A 20875-nucleotide genomic window follows, 5' to 3' on the forward strand; every position below is an offset into this window, starting at 1 on the left:
AGAACAGAAGCTCTGTAAGTGTAGGGGAAAAAAGCCTTCTGTACAAAGAGCTTGTCCTGTTGTTTCAAAACTTCTGATGGCACATGAGCATTTGTAAATCATAGAATGTAAGAGGCAACATGAACTTTAATTATCTTGGTTTAACATATCGCATAGGGAAGGAAGCTGTATTTTTTAAGATCAAGGCTGAACTTTTAATTTCTTGATCTTTAGAACAGGTATCACTGAGCTTAACAATTCTTTCTGGTGGTAATCACATACCATTTGTAAAGCCATAACTTTACATTCCCTTATTCGGGTCAAATGTTGGACACACAATGCAGCCCTCGAAAGCAATTTTCAGTTTATGCTGCTTTCACCTGTGGAACTATCTATTTGAAGATGACTTTGCACACTGAAGATTTTAGACCTTCTAACCTCACAGTAGAGTACGCAATCTACATCTAAAGAAAATAAGCTGCAGAGGTTAGAGTTATTGGTATGACTGCATATGGAATGTCTATTTTAGCCAAAGGCTCTATTTCTGAGCTAAGGACCAAACTCGGATAAACTTAGTATCATGCCACAAGAAGTAGCATTCTTGTTAAATATGTAGTAAGTGCTTTAGCTCTTTTTATTGCAACTTTTACATTATTAAACATTGTAATGTGTTCTTTTGAAGCCTCTTCATGGTGCCATTTAGATTGTTTTGTTGGGGGCAGGGAAATAATAAAGAGGTTTTATAGGTTGAATTTATGGATCTCTGGGCTTAATGGTTGGTTATGAGATAGTGATAAGTCTGCTGAAGAATGCATTTTTGATTCACAAGTGATATACGGTTGTGTAAGTGACTAGATGTTATCTCTCTAAGTTCACACTTGCCTTAAAAGTATCTGAATATTTAGAGAATTTCGTAGTTATCACTAGTCTAGTTCTTTAAGTTCAGTCTTAACTGAACACATTTCTGTTTAAGAAAATTACCATTTTTAATACATAATATTATAGAGGAGTTCAGGTCCTCTTAAATATTTTTAAAAGACCACTTTATGCTAAAAAAGATAAACCTTATTTCTGTAAGCATCAGTCAAAAAAATTGTCCTGGTTTTGTAGTTTCAGAAACAAACTGGTAGCTACAGCAAGGTACCAACATTTGCTTAGAGGTGTGTCCTTAAAATAAATCATAAACATTTTAGCCTTAAGAAATGATGCTTGCCAAAAATCTTCCAGTCTTTGTACATTGCATGTGTCCCAGTGAAGACAAGGCAACACAATCAACTTATCACCCTAAGTTAGGAGAAAATACTGTCCTTGAATTGTAAAGGCCTGAAATACTGTGCTGAACAGAACTACAAGATCAGAATTACTCAATCTACTTGCATGTTCCTCTATTCATTAGCACCATTTAAAGGCTAGAGTTCAGAATTTCAGAGCTAGATAACTGCTGTGTAATCTTTTGGCGTTAGTAGGATTTGTCTCTCTTAAGCTGATATTTTTTTTTTTTTTAGTTTAACAGTGCATGCCCTGAAATATTTCACTGAAGTGTATTTCCTGAGAAAAAAAAATAAAATTAAATTAAACATGAATCTAACCAAATAGGAATTGTGAATTAAAGAATACATAATAAAATAGCATAAACTCTGAAATGCCACAGTCTCAAAACAGTGTGTATCCAATATTAAATCTGCTATCATATTTTAAAATATTTAAAATCATTCCAAGAGCTGCAGCTAAGGCAAAGGCAACCTCTGAGAAGTAAAATGAGAGTTAATAAGTGTTGTAGTGTGAGTTGATAAAATTGTGGTGTTGTATTTCTTCATTGTCAGCACAAATCCTTGTTTATTAAAAATTTAGCTTGAAGGAAACTTTAATTAATTACAGGTTCAGTAAATCCTGACTAGGATTCTGCTGTGGTGTGTTTACAGTGAATGGCCTTCATGTGCCTGTGTTTCACTTCTGTTCTCTCTGCTACCTGACAACGTGATTTATGGCTGTTGTTTTCTACTAGTCCACTGTTTGCCCTCTAGGAGGGATTGGTCTCTTGAGCCTCCATAATAACAGCAGCACTTTCACAAAACATCTTTTAATGACAACAGTGTAGCATTCTGTAAGTCGGGCTAATTGCAGACATACCCTATTAATTGCAAAAACTAGGAGAGGTTACATATTTTACAAGCTTTTAATTTGAAATCGCCCGAGATGATTTGTCTTAAGTGTTTGGGTAGAGATGTCTACAATACTCTATGATAGGCCATTGCTGAGACTCTAGGACACGGTTGCAGACTATGGGCAATGTAAGCTTTGGATGTCCACAGCTGCCTAGAAATCCTGCTCTGTCTGTAGTACAAATTGTTCTAAAGATTGCATATTCTCTTGAGAATCATGATGTCAACATTAAATAAGGTGTCATGGTTTTGTCAGGAGGTGATAATCAGAAAGTAGAAATTCTTGAACAGTTAAACACAGAAGAGCTTTTTGAATCTTGGGGTATGTCTGAGCAAGAAATTTTACAGTAAGAGATCATGGACTTTTAACACCATCTGAGTCTTTGAGATGGATTTTTCCCTTTTGTTTTTGTTGGGTTTGTGTTGTTTTTTTTTTTTCTTGGAGGCATTTCCAGTAATAAGGGTTTTGTCTTTACTTTAGCAAATTCTGTGGTGGTTCTACTTTTTTTTTCTTTTACATTGGGTATGTTTGTTTCATCCAGAATTGCCTCCCAGCCCATCATCTTCTGTTTAAGTCTTCTAGATTTATATATGGAGGATAAATGCAAGAAAGATGGGTCCTGAATACTGTGAATGCTGTGGAAGGTGATATAGACTGTCCCAGCCGTATATAATTTACAGCTATAAAGGCAGTAAAAACTTGGGGAAAGGATATAGCTTACAAGAGAAGCTTACAAAATCTGAAGATTAATAACAAATATATTAATCCTAGTAATGAAAAATGTTGGACAGAATTTAGGATTAAGCAGATAGATTTTTGTGATTGTTTTTCAGTTTTTCACTTGTTTAATTTTGCTTTAATGTTCTAGATCTTGCATGCAGTACACAAAGCTGGGTTTGTGAGGTAAATATAGGAGAACTTGAAGAAACCGGTTACTTTAATCAAATTTAATGTTTGTTTTTTCAAACATTGCCTTTAAAAAAAAAATAAATAAAAACCACTCTTTCCTTCTGACCAGGCTTCAGGTCAAATTCTGATCTGTTATAACACAGTATTCAAGTGCTTCATTCTTTTACAGATGAGCTAAGAATCATATAATCAAAACCTTGCCTATACTTATTTTCTTTGCAAAATAAATTACATATCTGCTTTTTCAAAACTCTTTGTACATACCTTGGACAGCAGATCTGCAGTTCAGTAGGTCTGAGTTTTCTCACTGTTACTGACAGTATGCACATTTTGCTTTTAGGTGAAACTAATTCATGAAATTGCTTCATGCCATGGAATTTTAATTACCTCTTATTCATACATTCGACTGATGCAGGATAACATCCACAGCTATGACTGGCATTATGTGATTCTGGATGAGGGTCACAAAATCCGAAATCCAAATGCCGCAGTCACGCTTGCATGCAAGCAGGTACTTTATAAAAAATAAATGAAAGATTTTAAGCGCTTTGGGGGGGAGGTTCCAAAATCTAATAGCCTGTATTACTTTATCATAAAAATACGTGTTTGACTATTAATAAAGAATAAAAGCATAAAACACAATGATCTGTATTTGACTATTTAATTTACTTAGCATTTTTAATGAGTTTACATCAGTAAATTTACAGAATTACGGTAGAGGAAAAAAATAAAAAAATTTAAATTGCGTAGTAATTTACCATTAGGGATAAATGTCACATTGCTGGTGTTCATTTTCTGCTAACAGTTTATGGACAATATATTGCAAAAAGGAATTTATTTCAGGAATATGAGGCCACATATCTTAAAATGAGAATTCATTGATGGTGAAATTGAGTATCCTGTGAGGCAGGAGGCAAGTTACACCACGAACCATGAAAATAACTTTCTTTTGGTTTTGTGTTATTAACAGTTCCGCACACCCCATCGAATCATCTTGTCTGGCTCCCCTATGCAAAATAACCTAAAGGAGCTCTGGTCCCTCTTTGACTTTGTATTCCCAGGGAAACTGGGAACACTACCTGTGTTCATGGAACAATTTTCTGTTCCAATAACCATGGGAGGATATTCCAATGCCTCTCCTGTCCAGGTAAATGCATCAAAAATATCACTTTGCTTGACGGAAACTTTTATGTTGTTTCTAAATTGACTTTTAAATGTACTTAATGCAGTATGTTCTAGACACTAACCCAGAAGAGTTGCATGTGTTTTTTACTACTATGCGTGTGAAAAGAACTGTTAACTAAATGAGACCATTTCATTTATACAGGGCTATAGCTTATACACAAGGTTTTCTTGTCAAAAGCCCTAAAGTTTAAATCATTAGAAGTATTCTTTGATATAAAGTAAAGATAAGCAAATTGGGGTGGGAGGTGACTGACTTTTTATTTTGATGTATTTAATAGAACTTTCCTGTTTGATATCAAGCTTCAGCAAATTATGCAATAGAGGAATCCTTAAATCGAAACTCAAAACTGTTTTCATTTTAAAAAGCTAAAGTAGGTATTGGAAGTCTGAAAGTAGATAAACTATTTAATTTTGAAAGCAAAAATTATTTGGAATATTATTTTGAATAAGTATGTCTATTAATCTTTGTAGTTGTGGTTCTCGGTATTTATAACTTCTTAAACATTTTTTGAATTAGCTGATAGATAAATTGTCCGCATAATCATCTGCAGACTAAGTTTCATATAAATGCTAATAAACTTGTATCCTTTTAAATATTCTTTGTAATGTTTTGCACACATACATTTCTAAAGTTTTATTTTCTTTTTCAGTTTAAGTACTTCCCATGTCTAAAGCTTAGTAATTTACTAAATTGGACAGCCAATTTGTTTTTTACATATCAATAATTTACTATATTCTTTGTTTTGCTTTAAGAGAAATGAAGGTATTTTTAGCCATTATGTACAGTTAATACCCATCTCACACATCCATTACCCATTATAGAACCATATGCTCCATTTAAGGCCAGAGTGACCTTTAGTTTCTGTGATCGTAGGGATTTTCTTGTACCGATTTTTTTTTAATAGTCTCAAGCGGGCACTAATCTTCACTTATTGTCTAGTAACCACCATTGCTGCAGGCTTCTTTTTTGATCTTCAGTATATGTATTAGCACTTTTTCATGAGGATTTTGGTTCTGTGCAAGTTTATACTCACTTCTTGGATTGGTTTCTAAAAGAAATATCTCATTTCTGGTCTCTTTTAAAGTCCATTAAATTAGGAAAGATAAATTAGTGGTATCTGACGAAGACTTGCTTACTCAATGTTATTGTTGCTAACATGAATTTTATTGCAATTCAAGTTGTGTTGAATATGTAACTGTAGATCCACATAAATCATAAATCATCTCATTTCATTAGGATTTTCCTATGGAACTTTGCTTGTTGCTAAAATTAGTATCAAGAACCAAAATACAACTTTTGCTTTTTCTTCCTTTTTCAGGTAAAAACTGCATACAAATGTGCCTGTGTGTTACGGGATACCATAAACCCCTACTTGCTGCGAAGAATGAAGGCTGATGTAAAAATGAGCCTTTCACTTCCAGATAAAAATGAACAGGTTTGCTTCTCTTTACTATTAGATCTGAGCCCTCTCCCTCCCCAAAATCCAGTCTTTCATGGACATTTGGAAATAATTTGTGCTAGCAGATGAAATGCTCTTTTAACTAAAGATAAGATGTAGAGCTTTCAAGTTGTATATTCTTTTCACCTGTGTTCTGAGTATTAAATGGTCGTAGTCTTGCAGGGTCTATACAAGTACACCCTCATCTAAAAAGCAAAGGATATATGAAGTATAATCACGTCTGCTTAATACTGTCCTCCTAGGTCACAGGTGCATACAAATGAGTTGTCTGTGGGGTGTTCCCTGTGGTGCCTCTCCTGGACACTTTAACATTGTTTCCTGCTGTAAAAAGGTTAATTTGGGCAGCAAATAGTAGAGAAATATTTGATGGCAGTTGTTCACGTTGCAAGCTAGCTGGGCCTGTACATTCCAATAAATTTCCAAAATATTAGCCTTTTGATCTAACACTTCTTTGCTCTACGAAGAGGTGTGATATTTTTTAGGAAACATTTTGATTCTAAGTAGAGAAGGTTGAAAGAATTATTTAAACAACTGAAATTCCTACACATACTCACTTGTAGTAATTACTAGATTCTTCTGCCACTCAGGTTTCAGAGCTTCAGGCTTTCTTGTCCTCTCCTCACTCTTTTCCTTTCTGTCTCCTCCCTCTAAAAGAGAAGTAGACGTGCTAGTCGTTGTAAGACAGTGCTGAAAGGTACATAATAAATGAGTAGGCCATACTCAGTTTCTGCTGTGCAGTCTAATGATCTTTTTTTAACCAAATTTTGAATTTCTATATACTTTAAAGAGTCTGGGCTAAAGAATGCAATCATAAACAGATTAAACAAATTTGATTTTTCTTCTTGTCAATCACAGGGCAGTACATAAGTTTGCCTTATGGCATAATGTTGGCTGCCTTGCAGGAGGCAAGGAAGTGATTTTGTTCCATTTTAGCCCATCAGTCCATCTGAAAAATCATATATGCTCACACTGAAAGGCTAATGACAGAACAGATTGTGTGCTAACCTTCCCATGAGGTACTAGGAATTTGCAAGTTGTAAGGGACGTAACAGACACACAATGGAAAGTGTTTCCTATAAACAGCTTTGAGAGAGTGCTAACATTGCACAGTTACCTCATTAAAACTGGAAAATGGCAGCACTTCCAAAACTAAAGCAATTTGAGGGGAAAAAATAACAACTGAGAAAGAGCACAAAAAAACCTCATGAAACCCGTCTTAATGATTATGTTAGTTCTCTAAAAATTCTAAGTTTTTTTATTTCTAATGATTTCTATGCACTATCTTTTAACTTAGTATTTCAGTATGTCAGACATCTATGGAGTTTCATTGTAGCACATTGTAAAACTTTAAAAGTCACTCTATTTGGAGTTTACAGCTTGGGCTTGAGCAGTTCGTTTGTTTGTTTTGGTAGGTCCTCTTTTGCCGTTTGACAGATGAGCAGCGTCAAGTCTATCAAAATTTCATCAACTCTAAAGAAGTTTACCAGATTCTCAATGGAGACATGCAGGTTGGCATTAATTAAGGTTAATGACAGGTAGAATTTGATGGATAAAGTCATGGACTGACCTTCGCATTCTTATAGCTGGATTCTGAGCAGAAAGGGAAGCAAACACACTGATCTCAGTTCTGCTTTTGTGGATGTCTGCTTTTTTTTCTCAGAAATGTTCCATGGAATACATAGAGTTAGTGATCCATATGTAGTGGCATGACCAGATAAAAGTAGGAATGGAATGGTCTTCGCAATATGTTTGTGATCTTGGGAACGAATTATGGCTTGTTGGATGACCTGCTGTAGGTAACTGTAAGCATGCTTTTAACCAATTGCAAAAGTGAAGCAAAGGAAAATAGTGATTTGTCCTGAGAGTACAGTTCAGGTGTGATAACTTCGTGATGCAACAGTTGATGATTTCACAGAGTCTTAACATATAGCAGAGTAAATAGCAAGCATCCTTCTTATTGTCTTACTAGTCACTTCAACATCTTTTGCCTCCATCCTCACAACATAAGTGTTGAAATTGCTGTGGCCAGGATGACAGCAGTAATTGAAATACGGTTTCAAATGCCTGCTGTTGCCTGTGTAAAAAGTCTGCTATTCCCTGTGACTCCTACATTGCACACATCTGGTCCATTTGACTTTTGTATGCATGCAGTGGGCGTTTTTCACTCCTGTTTTAGCTGCAGGATACAAACTATTGTTTGAAGAGGAAAAGTAGTATGTCTTGGTTATAACATGTAATTTACCACATGTTTTCTTGTCTTGGGAACTGTGAAATTCCTTCTCCCCTCACCCCCAGTGGCTCCTGTTAGTTGTATGGTCAGTACAGTCATGTATATTGCAGTGCCATACAAAGCAGATGTTGTTATCACTGTTTTGACTTTTTTATTTTTCCAGATCTTGCAAAAGTATAGTGCCCAATTTTTTTCAAGTGCCTAGCCATTTTAGTTATCCCAATGAAAATTATTTTAAGGAGCTTGATCTTCAAGAGATGGCTTGTACAACACTATCTGCAGATATTTCTCTAAGATGTTACAGAATGGGCTATATATATTTGCTAGAGTTCTGAAAATTTTGAACAGTAAATGTCAATGCTTTTATTAGATGTTTTTAATGACAGCAGTGAATCCCAGCTGAAAAACAAAAACCCCATTGTACAAACAATAAATTATGAGCAGACTGATCCAACTTGTAGTGACAGAAGATTGAGGGATTTGCTGTTTCAAGCTAGTTCATTTTTATGAGTGCCCATTATATCAGAAGAATAAATAACACTTGTAATATTATTGAATGAATAACTGAACAGAACCCTTCTAACATGGCATCAAAAGTAATTTTCAGCTTCATATGTTTGTTCAAATATGTTTACTCATCTGTTCTTTGTTACCATGCATTCTGGTGGGTATACTTGCTATCCTCAAGGTCTGTCATAAGTTACCTGCTAACGTGGCGGGGGTTGGAAGAAGGGACACAATAATTTCAAGTAACAAACTTGGTGGAATTTTTCCTTTTGAGTGGGGAAAAAATTGACTGTGAGTTACAGCTAGGGACTGCTTTTGCTAATGTGGAAATTGTTGCAGAATTCTCTTAACTTCGTCACCAGAATAGGCTCACAAGAACACAAAATTTCATTGACCTTCTCTTGTACTGATTTTTCCTAAAACTTTCCATGAAATGAGTATTAGCGTCCATTGGCTTCTCTAAAGATGAAACTACTATTAATAACAAATTTCTTGACAATGACTGGATTAATCCATTGCTGTTTATTTTTCTCAGCCCATATAGATACAAGTATTTGTCAAGAAAATAAAAGTATCTTTCTTCTGTATTCTTTAGATTTTCTCAGGACTAGTAGCTTTGAGAAAGATTTGCAACCACCCTGACCTCTTCTCTGGTGGTCCCAGGATTTTGAAGGGTGTACCAGATGCTGAAGTGGAGGAAGCAGATCAGTTTGGATATTGGAAACGTTCTGGAAAAATGGTAGTGGTAGAATCCTTGCTGAAAATATGGCACAAGCAAGGTCACAGAGTGTTGTTTTTTACTCAGTCAAGACAGGTAAGATGAGCTAACTGGTTTTAGTTTTGGTTATTACTAAAACTAAAAAAGTACATGTGTGTCCCAACGAGACTTGTAATTAGAACCACCTTTTGTAGTGTCCTTCTCAGAAAATGAACATCTTATTGAAAAAAAACCTAAAATGACTAATGTCTTTGGAATAATTGGAGACCAGTTCCCAAGCTCACAGCTTTACTGGAATGACAGTGTTGTGGCAGTGTTGCCCAAATTCAATATACTGGGTCAAAGCTTGTATCAGCTATACCCATATAATACTAGGCTGAAGCAGTGGTGATATATTTATTGTCCCTGCTGTGTAGTTTCAGGATGGAATTGGTAGTCAGTTTGCTCGCTCTGTTTAGTGCATGTGTACATCTAATCCTCAGAATTGTGTGCTTTGGGCACAGACAGTGATCTTCATTTGTTTTTCTTATGTATTCACTTGTCTTGCTTCTGTGGATTCTCTTGGAATGCTGCACCGTTTACCTGGTTAATTGTCTTGAAACCATGGCTCTTGACTTCCCAAACTAAGCATAAACATTCCCCTCGTGCATTCAGCAGTGAAGTAACTAATTCCACCCCCCGCCCCACAATTACATAAGTTACTGAATTTTCTGCTCATTTAAGATTCACGAGTTTTTGGTCGTCATCTTATTTGTTTGATTGGCACTGCAGTTAGTACCAGAAATTCTTATGACTTGATTAGACAGTTGCTCAGTCTTCACGTCTGGATTTCATTAAATTTTTTCCATCACAACAGATGCTGCAGATACTTGAAGTCTTTGTGAGAGACAGAAACTATTCCTACCTCAGGATGGATGGCACCACAACAATAGCTTCTAGACAGCCCCTTATAACAAGATACAATGAGGTGAGATGTGGCATCCTGCACACTAATGCCTATTAGTGACTATGGTTGAGTTCTTGCATTCCTTTTAGGTCTGTTTTTAAATATACTACTTCAGGTTTGAGACACAAAACTGAGGAGTTCAGTCAAATGAAACCACTGTCTTTGTGAGAGGGGAAAAAAAGTCATCACTTTTTTTTTCACTTAAGTTGGGTTTTCTGCTAAGAAAAAAAAAGCTGTTGAAAAGGGGGAAGAGAAATTTTATTGGACAACAGTAAATGAAATTTAGATCAAGCTACTTTTATTTGTCAAAAGAGATATTAGGCAAACAAGGAAATGTATTCCTTCTCTTGGCTCCCTTTGCATCTTTGCAAATAACGCTGATGATAAAAAAATCCAGGAAATCAAAAAAAAAAAATTATATTTTACTTTGGTAATTCTTGCTTTAGTAAATTCTCTCTTGTGTTATAGGACAAATCCATATTTATTTTTCTTCTAACAACTCGTGTTGGTGGCATTGGAGTTAACTTGACTGGTGCTGACAGGGTTATTATTTATGATCCTGACTGGAATCCCAGTACAGACACACAGGTGAGTTTGGTTCATTACATTCCATTTACCTGCTAAGTTGAAATAAAAATGAAGACCGAATGACATTTATCTCCTCAAATAGTGTTAAAGCACTAATGTTGCTCTTCCCTAAGTTGCTGCTCTCAGCAATGATTGCTTAGGGTGCAGTTCCACATTATGATTACTCTTGTGGCAATGCCAATTTAAGTGGTTCCCACCACATCCCCTTTATGCTGTTATACCTTACCACTCTTCAATATTGTCAATTCACATAGTCTGTTTAGAGCGTAGCCGAACAAACAGTTGAAATGGTCTGGGTTTCTTAAATAAACAAACAAACTAGATGTTTCTGAAGGGAGAGTACAGCTGTGCAAGCTCTTGAACAGGCATGATTGTTCATGGTGGCAATGCAGGGTAAGAAAAGGAGAAGTGTTGCTTAAATTGGCTTTGTCACTAAATAATGACATGTAGCTATGCCCTTAGAAGCTGCTGTTAAGCCAATACCTTAAAGAAGTTGTTCTTTATCTGATGGTGTGATGAGACTCTGGTTTATCAGATCCCTTAACAGTATATGGAGCTTACATGCTTGAGAGGAAAAAAACTATTTTTGATGGAAATCCTACATAGCTCTGAGATCTGCAAGCGTGTAATCTGACCTAGGTGGTCTGTTTTAGCAGTTGGTTCAAGATGTTTGTAGGAAAGCTTTCAGTTAAGAAAAAGAAGAAACATTCAAAGGAAATGTGTATATTAAAGCTCTATTGTGAAATAGATCCCTTTTGGAATAAGTCTATATAAAGTACATATCCTAGATATGAGTTCTAATTTTAACATCATTTATTTTTTGAGATTTTTTGCATAGATTTCTTGGTACAGTTGGAGACTTGTATTTTACATACGTAAACTTTCTAAATTGTTTTCCTCTCCTGCTGAGTCAGTTGTCCTAATACTGTAGAAATACCACAGCTGTGTAACTTCTTGAACTATTTGTTAAATGTCCAAACTAAGTTTGAAACAGTGGTATCGATAGCTCTCTGTCACGTGTCTAAGAGGCTAATGTCTGGTAACCAAACCTTTTGTGTTCCAGGCTCGGGAACGTGCTTGGAGAATAGGCCAAAAGAAACAGGTGACTGTGTATAGGCTTCTCACCGCAGGTACTATTGAAGAGAAGATATACCACAGGTCAGTCAGAACTACTCCTTGGATACAGCCATATGTATCAAGAAAATGTTTGTAGCGAATCTGAGGTGGTGTACAGTGACATACCTGTGCATGTGCACACATGGCTTGTAACCCCCAACCTTGGTCATGATGGGCACATCATGGAAAATTTCTAAAAATCTCTGCTGAGAAACGGGCCGCCTTATAATGTTAGACTCCCAGCTGCAGGGCTGTGCTGCTGCCTCTCTAGCTCCAAGACCCACATGCTAAATACACCTCATCAATCTGTTCCAGCAGCTGTGTCCAGCACATCCAGAATTCACTGTAAATGAGTCACTATGAGGCATAGACAGGAAAAAATGAACCCCTTACTCAGAACATGAGACTCAACAAGTCTGAAATGCAAATTGAAATCAACAAGTTCTTTATATTGTCCTTAGGATATATAAAGATGTATGCAGTACATATATCTATTTACTACTCTGCAAAACAAATTTGATTTTATTCCCAAATCATTCCAAAGTGAGAGAATTAAATCCCAAGAACCACCAGTCATGTTCACATTATTTATTCCAAAATGTAGCTAAAGCCTTAAAGTGCTTGTATTTTGAAATCAATGAATTCTTTTTGTTTTGCTTTCCCATTAGCTTTCTCAGTAGTTAGCTTCACTCACATGAATTCCAAATGAATGTACATGGGAATCCTCTGTCTAGGCATTACTCTTTAGAACTGGAATATCCTCTTTGAAAATGCAGATGAATGAAAAGCTCTAAATAATGAAATACCCGCACTTATTGAGTGACTTTTTTAATCTACTTTACCACATGGACACAAAGCATCCGCTGTTGGTTGGCTTGCGTCCCTCTGGCATACTTCTGTTTGAGCAACACTGACCACATCAAGGAAGTGGGCTCTAAGGGTCAGGACAGCCATCAGAAATTCATTTATTTCCAGAACAGTACAATGGACTTGGAACTTTAAGCAAGTTGTCTTTTCTCTTTGCCTGTGTTTTCTTCCCTGCAAATATGTGATCATTCTTGCAGAAAGCTATGAAGCTCAGATAATTCTTAAAAACTTTAAAGTCTTCTGATGGGTGCACTACGGTATCTGGCACCTATGTTTAAACTTGATTTTTGCCAATTGGATTTAAAAATAGTTTCCCTGCTTAATGCCAGCAGAGCCAAAATCATGATAAAAACACTTCTTGAGAACTGATTTTCAGCTTTATTTAGGGATGTATTTTTTGTACAGGAAAATAGTGCCTAGAACTTGCAATCAAAACCTATGTAGTACAAACATGGCATAGAAGTAGATAAGTAGATTTACCAATACTAGAAGACTTTTTGCAGCTTAGTTCTCCACCAAATTTGTTTCTTTCAGTCTTCTGCAGATGGGCTCTTTTTTCCCTTCCTCTCAACCACAAGTCTGATTTCACTTTTCAGTGGTTGTCATCCAATCACCACCATTAGACTGAGCTACTCTGCTTCTTTTGATTCCTCCAACCAATTGAACCATTAAAATGGTGTCATCTTAACAAGCTCTTGTTTTTCTTTCAGGAGCTTTCTGATAGTTTTATTGTAATATATGCAAGCTTTTCAATTTTAATGGACAAAAATTCTAGCTGTGAAGTTATTTATTGCTTAGTTAAGGGATGCCTCATAGGATATTTCAGGATGGTGGTTACCTGTTGTGTTATGGGGTTGTTGCAAAACAATAAATCCCTGTGTTTAACAGTTTAGTTGGTTGTTTGGAAGTTACTAACTCAAGATTGTCTTTTGGAAACTAACATCATCTTCCCACTGCTTAATTGTTCTGCAGGGTAACATTTGTGCTTATACAGTTTTCTGTTTAAGTACTGTATTCAGTACTTAAACATAGCTAGACGTTGTTTCATGCACAAAGTACTTTTTTTTCTTTTTTAGACAAATCTTCAAGCAGTTTTTAACGAATAGAGTGCTGAAAGACCCTAAGCAGAGGCGCTTTTTCAAATCCAATGACCTTTATGAACTTTTTACTCTGAGCAGCCCAGATGTATCTCAGGGGACAGAAACGAGTGCAATTTTTGCAGGTACACATTTTTTTCTATTTGTTTAAAAGAAAAAATGTTTGAAGTGTTTGATAAATGGATAAGTGTTTGATAAATGGATACTAATTTTATTTATCCTTCAGGTACTGGTTCAGATGTTCAAGTCCCAAAACACCAATTGAAACGGAAACTTGAAAAGCCACCTGATAATGACACTTCTAAAGGTGATCTCCATCTTACAGAAAGCACCTCACCAAAGTACAGCAAGTCATCCAATTCCTATTCAACCACCCACATGACAAATTCTTCTTCTAAAACAATAGAGACAAGTGAGGAAACCAAAGGAAATTTGGAAGCCTTTGACCAAAATAGCAATGCCAAAGATAATGCACAAGCTGTTACTAATATAAATTCATTGAATAAAAGCAAGGACGAAAGCTTGGAAAGAGCTGACAAATCTATGTCCCAGTCATTGCCAGGTGATGTAGGGTCTTCAGAGAATGCCAAATGTCTGAATGCTGTGGTGGCTGATGAAGTACATGGAGCAGCTAATGCAAATGTCAAGGGAGATTTTAGCCTTACGTGTGGTGCAGCTGGCTCTTGGGAAAAGCAGGTTGCTAAAACTGAAGATGGGCAATTAGATAATAATCATTATAAATGTACCTCAAAAACAAAGCACAGGGTGGATATGCTGTCACATGAGAGCCACAAAGATAAGTCTAAGAAGAAACGTCACAAAGATGCCAAATTTGAAGGAGAGCGCATTCCTCATCTAGTGAAACAAAAGCGATACAGAAGGGAAAACAGTGAAGAGAAGGAGGAGGACTCAAAGAAAAATGATGATTACGTCTTGGAGAAACTTTTCAAAAAATCAGGTAACCATTGTTATTTGGCTGCTCAATAGTGTCAGACTGTAAAACTGGTGGTTAGAGCTACAATACAAAACGTGTTTTATCTATTATCTTACTGTAGTGAAACATTAAAGTGTTCATCATTGAAATGCTCTCGTTATGAATGTGTAATTACCTTGGCACAAACATTTTGGAGAGATCTGCAGCCTTCCAGAAACACTTCTGGATGTAGAAGTAATGCAGTGTTTCTTCTAGAAACAAGAATGTAACCAACCTTCATTTACACAAGGGTTTCACTTCTGTCTGTCCTGTCCATAATAGTATAAATTATCTATTTACTCACATAATTGCCAAGTCTGTTGTGACTAATGACCTCATGACCACACCAGAAGTGGTTTACTGCCAAATTGATTGCTTAACTGATAGAAGGGGATTCTCTTATTAGAAATTACTATACTGAAGTGCTGAATATAATCAACCTGAAAAAGGAGATATGTGATTGTGGCATTCCCTTAAATGGTGAATATTTAATTTTACAGATAACCATGTAAATTAACAGATGTCCTCCTTCACCTTTTCGTGTATCTTCTGGTTTTTAGGGGTACACAGTGTTATGAAGCATGATGCCATTATGGAAGCTTCCAGTGCAGATCATGTGCTGGTGGAAGCAGAAGCAAACAGAGTGGCCCAGGATGCCTTAAGAGCCTTGAAAGTCTCTCGACAGCGATGTTTAGGAGCTGCTTCTGGTGTGCCAACCTGGACAGGCATGAGCGGTCTTTCAGGTGCACCACCAGGAATAAAGTAAGTTCAGTTCTCACACTACTTTTCCAAAATAGAAGAGTTCCTTAGGATGCTATGGATTTATCTTGTTTTGCACTTGGTATTTGCAGTAACATGTATCAAAGTGGTGTTTCATGTTTTATATTTAATAAAGACATGAAGGCATATTACAAGCCTAGGAAGTCCATTCTGAAGTACAAAGAAAGCATTATTGTTGCACAGTAGAAGAGAGAGAGTTTGGCAGAGGGCTCTTGAGAACCCTAAAACGCAAACCCAGTTGGTGTCTTTGGCAAAACTATCCTAATCATTTTGAGAAGGATGTTTTATGGAGTTAATTCTTTTATGGGTTTTTAGGACTCGGTTTGGTCAAAAAAGAAACCCCATGCTGCTTTCTTCACATTCCACTTGTGCATCACCTGCAAAGAAGTGCAAGGTAAGAGATGCAAGCTAACATTTCTCTTTTAAGAGCTGATATATGTGAAATGTTCTGATTTATGCAACCAATCTGATTTATACTGTACATGTGTCTCATACCCATTTGTTGTATGATTATGTAGAATTCTAGAATTTTTAGTCACCCGTGAATTTGATTTTTCATGTTTTGACATAGGATCTTGATGAAGACTAATTAGATACAGCAGTCACAAATTGCAGCATGGTCTGGTTATCTGTCTCAAGACCCGCAATGCTTTTCTTTCACTTTGTAAGTTCTAAAGTTGAGACCAGAACATATTACCTCTTTATTGTGTATTTCAGGTGACTAGCTTCTGAGTGTTCATGTTTGTTGTTTAAGCCTAAACACTGGGCAGATTTTGTTTAACAGATTCTGTGGATCTCCACAGAAAATCCAACTTTCTCCATAGTCTGTATGCTTATTTGCAGGATGCAGATACAATAAAGAAAGAAAATGTAAAGAAGTGTAGTTCCAATGGACACTTTGATGGAAAATCTGGAGAATCGTCGTCCAGTGCACTGGACTCTTCATCTTTATTAGCTAAGATGAGGGCAAGAAACCACCTTATTTTACCACAACGGATAGGGAATGAGGGAGATGAGAATCATCAGCAAGCACCTGCCCCAGCCCCGGGTTCAACAGAATATGATGAACTGCTCGTGGATGTGCGTAACTTCATAGCGTTCCAGGCCCACACGGACGGCGAGGCTAGCACTCAGGAAATACTGCACGAATTTGAGTCCAAACTGCCTGTGGCGCAGTCCTGCGTCTTTAGAGAACTTCTCCGCAATCTCTGCACCTTCCATAGGAGCCCGAACGGTGAAGGTGTCTGGAGGCTAAAGCCAGAATTCCGCTGACCTTTGTCAAGGGAAGGCACCTGTCTGTGCACTCGGCCACCACTCTCCTTTCAAAGACTTACTGTTTGTCTTTTAAAATGATGAATTAGTTCGTATTCATAATTTAATAATTGACTTGAGCAGTCAGTGGTGCAGCGCTTGTTGCAGGCTTAGAGCTAACTTAATTTCTGATTTACACTATTTATATGAAAGTGCCATCTACCTCTTAGATGAAACAATACAAAATATCAGCACCTTTTCTTTAAAACAAATCTTAATATAAATGGGATGAAGAATCCATACTGACGTTTTATTGCAATAAGAACCATGGATGTTGCCGTGGGTTGTAAGACTTCTATTTGATTTCTGTGAAATTCCAAGAACTTCTTCCTCAGTTTTCTGTATGTTACTTGAATGGTCATGGGGCACACAGTGCACCATCAAAAAAAAAAAAAAAAAACCAGGAGATGATAGTGGTCAGCATGAGAGATTCACTTGTACTGACAAATGCATCAAAATCATTGTACGATATTTTCGTCAGTAGTGAGAATTTTATTTTAATATTGGTGCTTTCATTGTTGGCAGCATCTTGCATATGCAGTGTAACTTACATCACTAATTAACTTGCGAAATAATTCTAGTGCCACAGAGGTTTAATCACAAAAAATGGAAAGCCTGGCAGGATATTGAGATGACTGACAGGTGATAATTATGGAAAACTTATTATATTACGGAAAACCCATTTATACCATAATCATCAATTCGGTTACAGTCCCATACACCACTGGCAATTGCTTGGTACAATATTTCTTACCACTGAGGTGACAGTAACTGTTATGTTTGTCATAGGTTGTAGACTGATAATTGAAATCCTATGAAATGTTAATGTGTCTCACTGTAATTTATGTCAAAAACTTTCCAGTTCCCTGTTAGCACTTAAAATTTTATACCTTGACAAAGACTGAGGTGTTAGTTGGTCAGAGAGGGAATGGTTTCACTGTATTTTACTAAACAATCACTTTTGGCCAGAGACATAATTGGAGCATATACAGAAGTTACAGGTCATACCTATTCTGTAGATAGGGAAAATGTCAGTCTTTCTGACAGTCGGTCAAGTTCTGATACCCATTTTCTTCCAAGGAAGGAAGGATTGGATTATTTGTAGCAAACCCAAATACTATATTGGGTCTGTCTTCAAGGTATTAGTGTGCTACATAAGGAAATCTTAAGGGGGTAAAAAGGGATCGATTTTGAGAAGAAAACCACATTCTTGCACATTCTTGCAGCAACGTTAAATTACTGTATGGCTTAAACTAGGAACAGTTAAATATGCCTAATGTCCTTCCTGTCCCTAAGCTGTTGAGAAAAGGGAAAGCTGAGCTACTTCTAGTTTTTGTTCAGAGTGAAAGTATCTTGTTTACTTCAAGTGAAAGTACAAATACTGAAAGATGAACGGTGAAGCAAGAATACAAACTGTTACTTTGTTCTTGTAAAGAAAGTCTTTAAGATACTTCTAATGGCTTTTCCTCTTGTTTTTGCTTAGTGCTAAAGGATCTGTAGAGATTTGCAAAAAGTGGTGCCTCACTGTTTCAATAACTGGTCAGTTAGCTTTTCATAGACTAGAGTTGGAGAGGGCAGACAGTCCAAGAATGTGTTTCTTTTCCTCATGGCATTTGAAGGTGGGACTGTTGCACCTTTTCCTGACATCTCTTTTTCTGATCCCATTTATATTCACTTACATTCCCTCTTTCAGGAGAAAGATGAAACCAAGAATCTAGGCTGCAATTACGAAACACTTCAAAAATTGTAGATCTGTTGATATGACTTAAAATGGGTCAGTAAAAGAGTAAAACCAAACCAATTCTGCTGTTCTCTCCAAAGCTATAGGGAATTTTAATTGGTTTTGGGTGTCATGCCCCAATGCATCCCTATGCCCCAGGAACAAACCAGGAATTCAGCTGTCAGCAAAGCTGCTGTTGTCACCTTAGCTGTCAGTTCTGGTGTCCTGTTTTATTTACTACTGCCAAACTTAAAGACATAGTTCCTGTACTAAGGAAAGTTTGCAGCTTCTCACTGATCTGTTAATGTAAATAGACTTGCATGTGCTTTTTATAAATACTTGGCTTTTATGGACTTATTAAAAAAGCAAAACCAGAAGTCTGTTCTAGAAGTCTTCTTTGGGGGTGGGACGAAGAATGGGGTGGGAGAGCAATTTTTCCTGTATAGTGTGGCTCTGAATAAATGACTCATATTATCTTTAAGTACATTTCCATTTTTTGTACAACTTCGTTACGCATCCTGGCAACTAGATTTTTTTCCAGTGCTAGCTTTTGTTTAAAATGTTTAAAAGACTGAATGAATATTAGTATAATACTTAAAAAAAAAAAATTCTAAGTATTTCACCTCAAAAGCGTATGTGATTAAAGGTCTACAGGCTGATTTATAGGTAAAAGTTGTTCTGAAATATAATACAGCTGCTGTACATTTTAAAGTAGAAGAGTTATTTCAGAATACTTTTATTCCATAAAGCATTATCTGATTTTTTGTTGGTTTAGCTTTACCTGTGTAAAGTGAATTCTTTTCACATCTTCAAAGAATATCTGAAACAATTCCTGACTAATGATACTGCATAGCCAAACATGTTTACCATTAAATAGCTTACAGATACGTAATATTTGTAAAAGCATGTATTTTAGCCTTCTCAGTTTCCAAGTATTCAGTGCTGCAGTTGGTAGTTGCTACTTTATTTGTGCATGATTCCAAAAATCACTCATATGAAATGTCTGTGTTTTTATAATTTGTTTTCTTACCTCAGTAAAAAGGGGATAAAGAACAATCAAAATCCAGATGTTAATTTAGGAATCAAGTTGAAAAAAATCATTAAATCTTATTAAGGAAAGACATTTCAGCATGAAACAGTGGGTATAATCTTTAAATTTAAAAAACGTATACACCACAAGGAACTGCTGAAAATTTCTTTCCTATAGAGATGCTAAAAGCACCATGCTACTCCAAAAATGTCATGCCAATTAGATGATGTGACCTACTACCCACACAGCTCAGCAGACAAATGCAGTTGAACAAAAATCTAGAAAGCTAAACAGCAAAAACTTGGATTGTTCTGTAAGCGGTTATGGGGACTGTGTACACTGTTTGGGTAAAACATGCTGCACTGGTATTTTGACAGCAGAAGTTAAAACTTACCATAATTGTTCCTTCTGGTTTCAAACCATATTTGTAAAGAGGGAGATAAAAAAAACTCTTGTTTTGTTTATTAAGATGTTTCCACCCCTCCCGCCATCCCATCCTCCTTTTACATTCTTCCAGGTGTTTATTCTCCTATGTTCATCCTTTTGCTGAACACTTAAGTCTTTTATAGCCAACCCACTCATCTCTGGTATAAGAACTAAATTCTGACCTAGGGAAAAGAGATTTTGCTAAAGGTTGTAGGCTCTTCTGAACAATAATGACCTGCCACAAAAGAAATGTTAGCAAGATGCTGAATGGATAGATTGGTAGAAATGGTGATTAAAAATGGAGAGGAGTATTTTTAAATCCGTAACTTTTTACTGTGGCTCAGCCTCTTCTCAAAGGGCTACACCACGTGGAGAATTGAGTCAACTACAGCTAATAAATGTTACCCCCCCCAAGTAAAGCTGTAGAGAATTGGGCTTTTGTATGGGTAAGTTTTGGCTTCAGGTGATAGTTACTTATAGACAGTTGTACTCAAGTCACAAGGTCCACTTTGCTTTTTATTCCAAGATTGCTAAACTTGGCTAATTTTGACTGTCTTCTAGTAGTGCAATTCTCTGCCTTTCAAGAAGCTACAACAGACGGGACAATACTTTCAAAAGGACTTGATGAGATTTTTGTTGTTGTTCATAAAATCCTGCAGCACTTCCCTTCTTTGAGCTACTGAGTCATTAGGGCTAAGAAGTCTCCAGTTGCTCAGCTGTTGTAAATGCAGCTCCACTGACATGAATTGGCTGATGCTGTTCCTTGAGGACCTAGCCTTCTGATACTAGCCTTCATCAGAGCCAAAAAGCATGTCATCTGGGATGCTGCACATACATGATTGAAACAGCCACAGCACATTAGCCTTTTTC

The 20875-nt window shown here is 36.5% G+C and overlaps 1 protein-coding gene across 1 annotated transcript in view; it reads left to right on the forward strand.

The window, feature by feature from the left end:
- LOC104074099 (DNA excision repair protein ERCC-6-like) overlaps positions 1-16919 on the forward strand; it is a 46917-nt gene extending 29998 nt beyond the window's left edge. Inside the window, 13 exon segments of the mRNA XM_009574099.1 lie at positions 3392-3562; positions 4022-4198; positions 5556-5672; positions 7109-7204; positions 9029-9247; positions 10008-10118; positions 10566-10685; positions 11749-11843; positions 13745-13890; positions 13992-14723; positions 15299-15500; positions 15834-15912; positions 16362-16919. Of these exon segments, the coding sequence (XP_009572394.1) occupies positions 3392-3562; positions 4022-4198; positions 5556-5672; positions 7109-7204; positions 9029-9247; positions 10008-10118; positions 10566-10685; positions 11749-11843; positions 13745-13890; positions 13992-14723; positions 15299-15500; positions 15834-15912; positions 16362-16790 (2694 nt within the window). The 3' untranslated portion in view covers positions 16791-16919.
- Positions 16920-20875: the final 3956 nt, after the last annotated feature.

Source organism: Fulmarus glacialis, unplaced genomic scaffold (assembly GCF_000690835.1).
Source record: "Fulmarus glacialis isolate BGI_N327 unplaced genomic scaffold, ASM69083v1 scaffold47853, whole genome shotgun sequence".
NCBI lineage: Eukaryota > Metazoa > Chordata > Aves > Procellariiformes > Procellariidae > Fulmarus > Fulmarus glacialis.